At 35.0% G+C, this 9,851-nt stretch overlaps 1 protein-coding gene across 2 annotated transcripts in view; it reads right to left on the bottom strand.

The window, feature by feature from the left end:
* Positions 1-1,078: 1,078 nt before the first annotated feature.
* The window catches only part of cnsta (consortin, connexin sorting protein a), a 29,955-nt gene continuing 21,182 nt past the window's right edge, over positions 1,079-9,851 (bottom strand). For both annotated transcript variants that reach the window (XM_055173290.2, XM_055173291.2), the window contains exons 10-11: positions 5,589-5,718; positions 1,079-5,504 (exon numbers count right to left, since the gene is read on the bottom strand). In XM_055173290.2, coding sequence (XP_055029265.2) covers positions 5,296-5,504; positions 5,589-5,718 — 339 coding nt within the window. In that variant the 3' untranslated portion in view covers positions 1,079-5,295. The remainder of the gene's footprint in view (positions 5,505-5,588; positions 5,719-9,851) is intronic.

Raw genomic sequence — 9,851 nt, 5'->3', positions numbered from 1 at the left:
TTTATAAGATTACAAATTACTTGTTGTGTTTTGCTTGTAATTTATTTTTAATGAGTCGTCAAAGAGCAGTTGATAAACGCGTGTGTCAGTGACAACATTTTAATTTTTAAATTGTATTATATTTAAAACACACAGGTTTCCTGGACAGGGTTTAGATTAATCCATGGCTAGGTCTTAGTTAGTTAAGGAGATTTAAGTAGTTTTTACAAACAAACCTTACAAAAACAATACTGGTGTGCATATTGAGACAAAACAATGGCACTGGTGTATATTAAAGGGGACATTTTACAAGACTTTTTTCAAATGTAAAATAAATCTTTGGTGTCCCCATAGTATGTATGTGAAGTTTTAACTCAAAATACTATATAGATAATGTATTATAACATGTTAAAATTGCCACTTTGTAGGTTCGATCAAAAATGTGACGTTTTTGGGTGTGTCCTTTAAAATGCAAATGAGTTGATCTCTGCACTAAATGGCAGTGCAGTGGTTGGATACTGGAGATTAAGGGGCGGTATTATCCCTTTCTGACATCACAGAGGGAGCCAAATTTCAATTACCTATTTTTTCATATGTTTGCAGAGAATGGTTTACCAAAACTAACAGCCAAAAATCGTGCAGTGTATCACAGGCTTTAGTCTGGGACTAGGATAAGCCCTGTCTGGGAAACCGCCATTAGTTTCTTAAATAGCACTATATAGGGTCAGTTTTCCAGACCAGGCTAAAGACTAGTCCCAGACTAAAATGAATGTTTTAACTCTCTTACTTGAAAACAGCTGGCAGTGCCCTATCTTTAAACATATCAGGGTCATAGATTTTGCTTAAGATTGTTTTTGATTGATTGATTTATCTAAACCATGCACAGGAAACCACCCAATAATGTTCAGATTACACACAGAAAATTATTGCAAGTTTTTTTGTATTTACCGTCTTTACTAAAACATATTTACTGTTTTATATATATATATATATATATATATATATATATATGAAATGCCTTAAAAAATAAACATGAATTTAACATAATCAACAAGCAAACAATAACATAGAGCCCATCATTGTAATAAAGACAACCAAGTCACAACAGTAAGATTTATTTGCCAGGTATTTTGGTCAAAGGCATCTCATTGCATTCACCTTAAAATTTTTCTCCCAAGCCAGTAACTAAACAGATCTGAACTATACAGTAAGGAAATACAGCATTCTTTACATAAAATATACACAAAATTATGAAAAACAAGTATAAGGTTTCCAAAATTTCAAATAGTCTCTGTACAGACAGGAGAGAGAGAGAGAGCGCATGCAGTCGTACATTGTGATTCTAAAAAACTATCTGCAATAAATAAATACTGAAAACTCACACAATAAGACATTTATTGGTCATCTGAACCAGCCAGACAACATACAAATAAAAATACACAAAACATAACATAACATTTTACAGTTCTCGCAAGTACGTTTGTGAACGTGAGCACAGCAAATTGACAACCGTGTTAAAATCTACACATTAAATTTCACATACTTGTACATGTTGACAATACAAGAGCAGGTCTGTGCTTCGAAAGGAAACAACAAATAAGTCTGTGAAAACCAAGCTGAAGTCGCTTTTTTGTGATTTACAGTTTTTTAACATTTTAGTAAAAATTTAGTTATAATACAGTATAAAACTGATATCTTTAATATTGACTGAGTAAGTTCATATCAAACTTTGATGCTTCTTATCTCAGTTATATTATGAGACTTTAGCCTGGATTTCACAGACAGAGTCACTAATGTTCTGCATAGAGCAAACACGGTGCATTCATGACAAAATAAGAATAAATGTGACTTAAAATAAGTTAATTTAACACAGGATGTCATGTTATAATAACTTAAAAACAAAGTATTTGAACACCATCATTACAATAACTGATATCATCGATAAGACCATGCCTGAGAAAATAGTAAAATCACAACAATTATCTTGCAGTAGTACCGAACTCCTCGTTCATCTATAAGCTCTAAAATGCTGGGTTATTTGGGTCAAAAAGGGATAAACACAGCCATTAGGTTAAATTAACCAAAACAAATTTGTATCCGACCCAACAATGGGTTAAAACCAAGGGGCAACCTTCTGATCTCTCTGATGAAGCCAATACGGAAGTAGTCTCAGCCTCAGACGTCACGCCCACAAACTGTTGGCTGAACGTCTGATGTTTTTCGTACACTTTTCTGGAAACCCTGTGAGAATGTTAAAGTCGGCTTTGATTGGTTGAAAAAAAAACGGATTTCCAGGAGACGCGAGTGTCGCGATTAGTTTCGGTCCCTGGAAAACAAAGCTCTGACGTTCCATTGAGGAAGAGAGTGTTCACGTGGATAATAATGAGCAGTTATCATGATCAGCTAAACATTGGATTCTTAAAAATATGCAAAGTTCGCGGGATCGACTCTCTAAAAGACGTCCAAGAGTTTTGCTTGAGGCAGTTAGTGGAGTCAAAAAGTTCAGTTCTCCTGAATTGCTTGTATGTGTTAAAAAGTGGAGAGATATGCTTCAAACAGACGTTTAACGGGAGCGTCTCATTGGTGTGGCTGTTGATGAAGTGCACAACGTTGTCCTATGGTGAGTAATGTTGTTTATTTAGATGCTATTCGGTTGCGGCTGGTTATTTCAATAACTGACTTGTTGCCAGCCGGCTCGTTATTGTGGGGAGTCCGAAACGTGACGCTAGATGAAACAAACTGTGATTGGTTGTTTGACATGTCGGTCAAACAGCTCGTGGGCGGGATTTGTCCAGAAAAAGCAGCGAAAAACACCAGACCTTCAGTATTGAAGGTCTGGCTACGCGAGACTAATACGGAAGTGACTTAGTGAAGTGGCCACTAGAGGCTGACGCCAAAATTAAGACAATTCCCATAGACCAGTGGTTCTCAAACTGGGGGCCGCGAGATGGTGCCGGGGGGCCGCAGTTTTATGACATTTTATAAAATAAATTCATTTATCATGAATTCTGTGCAATTAAACCTAAAAAAATAAGACTACTAACCAACAGATCTACTTTGTATCATTTAATATGCTTTGTTTAATTAAAAGTTGAGTTTTAGAACAGTTTCTTGTGATACATTTTCTTTGGGAGGGCCGCGAAGGAATGCGCCGTACACAAGGGGGGGGTCGCACGCTGAAAAAGTTTGAGAACCACTGCCATAGACCTCCATGTTAAAATGCCCAACTTTACAGCAGAAAATACTGTGTTTATTGCCTGGTACAAAAAGTGTTTTTGTCTATATAGCTATTTTTGCCCTTCATGACAACCGTTTAAATTATATTAAGCCTTAAAGTTCTGCATAATTAAGGGCGTGGCCACTTGAGTGACAGGTGAACTGCCACTGCTACCGTCAAGCTAGGCGGGCATGGTTTCAGCAACCAGCCACCTCAGATTTACCCAAGTCCTGCCTCTTTACAGGGTTCCCACACCTTCAAGGACCTTTCAAGAACTTTCCATGTCCAATACCCGGAGGTACCCAGGGGTAAGTGCGTCTGAATGTGTATATCAAATTCAACCAATGGTGAGGCTTAACGACAAAGACACGGTGACGCGTGAACCAGGAAGTATATAGCTATCTGAAATATTGCCAAAGATGGCGTTACAGGGACACGGAAGTATGGCAAGGGAGATGCAGCGTCTCGTTCCCTTCTCAGGGAACAACAATTACATACGTAACCCGAGATGTTTTCATGTGTCAAACTTAAATATGCAAAAAAGCATTTTGGTATGAATCAACATTCGCATACAGAAGATATAAGCATTTAAAGCGAACAATTTAGCACATGTGCTTAAAAAGTCTAGAAGTTTTATATTATCCTACACTACACAGGGAATTATACGGATTTGTTTTCCAGAAAACTTATTGCATAAAATAGATTCAAGCATTTTCAATGACCTGTATCAATGTATGTATTTTTCAAAAACTTCCCTTGCTTTTCCCCCCCAGATTCACAAACTTTCAAGGATTTTAAGGACCCGTGGGAACCCTGTCTTTACCCATTTTCGGTTATCCGCGAGTGATGCGCGACCAAAATGTAGACGGCAGCTATTGACTTCAAAAAGCTCTTTACAAACCTATGAGTGATGTCACGGACACTACGTCCCTATTTTTTACAGCCAATAGTAAAACCAACACAGCATAGGTTTGTTCCCTTTTTGACCCAATGCTGGGTTGACAATAAATAACCAAACATTTTTTACAGTGTAGATACAGTCAGCAAGGCATCATATATTTGGGGAACTGGTTAGACATAGCGATTAACCAATCCTGGGCTGTGTCTGAAATAGCCCTCAATAGTGCACTATTTGAGGGAACATCAATTTTAAGTGGTGTCCGAAATCATAGTGGACATTATCAAGTGCACCCATTCAACCCCACAATGCACCATGATAATGAGCGTACAACCAATGTACACATTTTAAGCTAGCCGCTATAGGCGTCCACCATTCGAGGTTTGCAAGTTTAAGTGTCCGAATTCTTGTTTTCAATCAGTCCCAAACAGCACTCAGTTAAGTTTATGGTTTCTTGAACTAAAAAAACTAACATTTTCTATCGCTTCTGTGAATAAAATTAAGCAAAGTAATAGAAGACACACGCAAAATAACATCTCTGAACATGTGCCTGTATCAGATTTAAAAGTAAATATGACTTTTAGCTGTACCAGCAACTAAATCAATTATAAAAAAAACTTAAATCTATTACAAGTTTTCTGTCGATTTACCAATACCAAATTGTAACCAGCTTTCTTCCCCCTTTTATATATTCTTGCTGACTGTAATATATGTATTAAGACACGTATTGCTTTTTCTGTCCTTTAAAAACGTTTTCTGTAAGACCATCCAGGTTGACCGCAGGAGGATGCTACGTCCAGGCTACAGATGGTTATGTCCATAATTTTTCTGTAGTGCTAATATTATTTAAATAAAGAGAAAATCCCGTCTACCAAATATTAAGACTTTAAAAACAACATCTTTTGTATGAGGTTCAGTCAATGGCAGTAAACAGTGAGCTACTGGAGTCAAAAACTGGCCATGAGGTTTCCCCAAGTCTTCTGGAGGACGGGCGTCCTCTTTTTCACACCTGAATGACGGGCTTAAGGTTCATTAAGGTGTATCTGTGACAGAATGACCCAGCTGAGTCCTGTATATGAAATTTTTTTAAGTCACAGCATGAAGTTTGTTGTGCTGTAAGTGTTGCAGCTGAACATATTTTCACTTCATTATTAAGAGATTAGACGAGAAGACAGCATCATTTTGTCATTTCCTTGTCCTGCTATGAGCTCGGAGACAGCCAGTGTTTGATCTCGTCCATCCCTCTCTGCACCCGGCCGATGTAAAAGTCCACATTATGGGAAAAGTCCGTGCACACGCTGGATTGGGCGTCTCCAAATGTGCAGTAGAGCGCGGTCCCGCCCACACTGATCACCACAGTGGCCAAGCACAACAAGAGGAGGAGGATCCAAGAGTCTCCGCCTACCTCATCTGCATATCAGGTAAGAGCAAAATAATTCAGAAGGGGGAAACTAAATGACTTTTTAGGTAATATCATTCAAGTTTAATTCTTACCGTGGTCCAGGCCATCATCTGGTTCTCGGAAACGGACCTTACGGACCTTGGGTTTAGGAGCAGCGGGGGCAGAACTGTTGGCTCCTTCTTGCCTCTTTAAGATAGACACGAGGCCTGCTGCTGGTGTGATCTGAAAGGCAAAAGGCATAACCAATGATTTGCTTTGGTCTTCACACATTATAAACATAAGTGGTTTCACAGGATCATCTTTTAGTTGATCACAAAACTCACAAAATCAGAGAAAGTGCTTCACTGACATAGTTTCTCCACTAGGTGTCACTATGAGTAGACTAGGCAAGTGGACCATAATACAAAATTGTATTTTAGGTATGATGATTTGTAATTATAAATGCATAATAAATAACAATTATTAATTTATACCTATAATACAAACATGCATGCATTACCATATGTAAAATTAAATAGATTAGGTGCATGCAAGACAGCGCATAACAAATCCTTATTATCCTGCCCAAGTACGTTTAATATTGCATGATTTTTATTATTCAGCAAATTGCTGGAATCCATTTGACCAGCACATAATCTGATTCGAGTTTTACCCAGTCTCATAAATAATGCACATGACAATGAAAGTATTGGAGATGGGGGGAACGAAGTCATTCATGTTACATCACCAGCCGCAGAGACATGGAAAAGTCAAAGAGGTCACACTGACAATGAGCGTACATTATTTAGAGTCAAGAGCCGCCATCCAACCAATCAATGGCGAATGTCATGCATAAATCTTAATATTAATGAACAAGCACAACCAAGAACAATACATCACAGAGCCATTTGTTAATACTTCTTTATATTATATTGTAAATGATACTGTACTCAACAACATCATTCAATATAATAGTCACGGATGTTGGGTAGTGTCTAAGATGAAAGTAAGGTATTAATGGAAATGTGAGTCTTGTTAAGATGATGTCATGTTAAAAACAACAGATATCTGATAAGTGACATATTATTTAATCAGCTATACAACGTCTACCAAATGCATAAATGTAATATATGAAAAAGGGATATTTTTTACTAAATGCATGAATAATCTGTAGTGTGGACTCATTTATCCAGAAAGCTTATTTGTGATTCTTGCCCACAAAACCACCATCATATGTCAAACTGGTATATTTGTAGCCAACACTGAAAAAAAAACTTTTTTAAGGTACACTGAAAGAAACGATTCATTCAATTTTTAAGGTAAGTGGTTGCAATAAATTTATTTAAGCTACATTTAAACAAACGTTTTTTTTTTTTGTTTTGCTTTTGTTTAAATGTAGCTTAAATAAATTGATTGCAACCACTTACCCCAAAAAATAAATTGAGTAAATTAAATGAAAATTGAATCTTTTTTTTTTCGTGTAACTGGTTGCATGCAATTAAATGATCTGAATTTATTTACATATATGTATTTAGTTGAACTTAATCAATTGTTTTGATGCATATAATAACCCTTTATTTTGATATTTATTCTCGTTATTCAGTCTCATGCAAACTGCAAAGCATGCTGGGAACTGGAAATCCCCACCCAGTTTTTGCAATATTGTTTTAATGCAACAAAAATTATTCGTGTAATCCCAATTTAAGTAAATCAAGTTCACATAAGCTGATTTAAAACACATGTGATACACCTAGAAACCACTATTTTTTTTATTAAAACCAAAAACGATATTGTAATGGATTAAATAAGCAAATTTTAATTATGTTTAATTTAATTAGGGTTGTTATAATTTTTTTCAGTAAATACATTGTATGGGTCAAAATAATCGATTTTTTAATGCCAAAAATCATTAGGATATTAAAGGAATACTCCACTTTTATAAAAAATAAATCCTGATAATTTACTCACCCCCATGTCATCCTAAATGTACATGTCTTCCTTTGTTCAGCCGAGAAGGAATCAGGTGTTTCGAGGAAAACATTCCAGGATTTTTCTCAATTTTATAGACTTTATTGGACCTCAAAAGTTTTCAGGCATACGAGGCATAAGGGTCTTATCTAGCAAAACGATGGTCATTTTTGACAAAAAAACAAAACAAAATAAACACTTTTAAACCACAACTTCTCTTCTTGCACTAGCCGTGTAATGCGCAATGGTGTATACAAAACTACAGCTAAAGTGTTTACAAGTGAGGAGAAGCGTTCAGATGTTGTTGTATGTGGTATGATTAATATCTTTGTGTCAGTTTTTAAAATGGTCCGCAAATGTGCATTTCACATATGTGAAGCGTGACCTTTCCACGTGCTTATGCAATTATGCAAGGTCGTGCTAGCGCATCACATGGCTAGTGCAAGACGACAAGTTGTGGTTTAAAAGTGTTTATTTTGTATTTGTATTATCTTTTCCCTAGATAATAGACTTATGCCTCGGTTGGGATCGTTTAAAGTCCTTTGAAGCTGCGTTGAAACTGCAATTGTAAACTGCATTGACACTGTAAACTGTTGAGGTCCAATAAACTCTATTAAAATGAGAAAAAACATGGAATGTTTTCCTCAAAAAACTTAATTCTTCTTGACTGAACAAATAAAGACATAAACAACTTGAATGACATGGGGGTGAGTAAATTATTGGGATTTTTAAAGTAATCCTTTAAGTAAAGATCATGTCCCATAAAGATATTTACTAAATTTCCCACTGTAAATATATAAAAAAATGCATTTATCATTAGTAATACGTGTAGCTAAGGATTTCATTTGGACAACATTAAAGATGATTTTTTGCACCCCCAGATTTCAGATTTTTAAATAGTAGCCAAATATTGTCCTATCATACCAAACCATACATCAATTGAAAGCTTATTTATTCAATTTCAAAAAAATTCAAAGACCCTTATGACTGGTTTTGTGGTCCAGGGTCACATTTGAAGATGTTTGACTTGAAAACAAATGTTTCAAGCGCATTATCAATCTATATACACATTTTTGTGATTTCATTTGACAGCCTGAAAATAATGCTCAAGTTTTTCCCTACACGCTTCCAACACAACCTCTAAAACAACAAAGCCATGCAATATACAATAACTCAATTCCTTAAAACAACATCAACAGACCTCATTTGACCACCAAATGCCCATTTTACTACACTGCTCATTGCTTATAAAGTGTAATGGTACTTAGACTTGCATTATACTCTCCCTATTATATTCATTTGAACTCTTTAAACTTCTCTAATAGAAAAAGCATCTAGTCTAATAAATGTGAGGTGGATGTAAAACCAATACTGAGAGTAATGGATTCAGTTCATTTGTGGTCATCCACACAAACCAACAAATACTTGCAGTAAAAGCAAACCAAATGAACTCCATCACTACCCAGACCCACAAAAGAGAAGTCTGTACATCTCAATAATACCGACTCAGCAGTAGACCTTCAAAATGAAGCCACTTCCTGGATGCTAGTGTTCACAAAACTTACTGAGAAGTCTGATATGTTTAAAGTCAAAAGTGCACAGGTGTTACAGCTGACAGATAAGACAAAATTCACAGACAAAATTCACCTACACGCTCAAACTATGGATGCATAACGATTAATCGCAATTAATCTATAGCAGAATAAAAGTTTTTGTTTACATCATATATGCGTGTGAGCTGTGTATGATAATTGTGTATATATAAATATGCACACATGCATGTAGAATTTTATGATTTTTAAAAATAAATAAATAAATAAAAATAAATATACATAAATATACTTAGTGCTGCCTCACGATTAATCGCGACTAATCATTTGCAGAATAAAAGTTTTTGTTTACATAATATATGTGGGTGTATTGTGTATAATAATTATGTATAAATACACACATACACACGCATGTATATAATAAAAAAATTGCATGTGTATATACACTTTTATATTTATATATAATCTATATTATATATAAACATTTATTATATAAATATAGTTTTTTTTCTTAAACTTATACATATATGCGTGTGAACTGTGTATAATAATTATGTGTATATATAAATATGCACACATGCATGTAAATTTTATGATTTTTTAAAATAAATAAATAAATAAATATACATAAATATAATTAGTGCTGCCTCACGATTAATCGCGACTAATCGTTTGCAGAATAAAAGTTTTTGTTTACATAATATATGTGGGTGTATTGTGTATAATAATTATGTATAAATACACACATACACACGCATGTATATAATTAAAAAAAATTGCATGTGTATATACACTTTTATATTTATTTATATAATCTATATTATATATAAATATTTATTATATAAATATAGTTTTTTC

Source organism: Misgurnus anguillicaudatus, chromosome 7, assembly GCF_027580225.2.
Source record: "Misgurnus anguillicaudatus chromosome 7, ASM2758022v2, whole genome shotgun sequence".
NCBI classification, from domain to species: Eukaryota; Metazoa; Chordata; class Actinopteri; order Cypriniformes; family Cobitidae; genus Misgurnus; species Misgurnus anguillicaudatus.
Note: the sequence above shows the minus strand (reverse complement) of the source record. Positions and strands in the feature narration are given on the sequence as shown.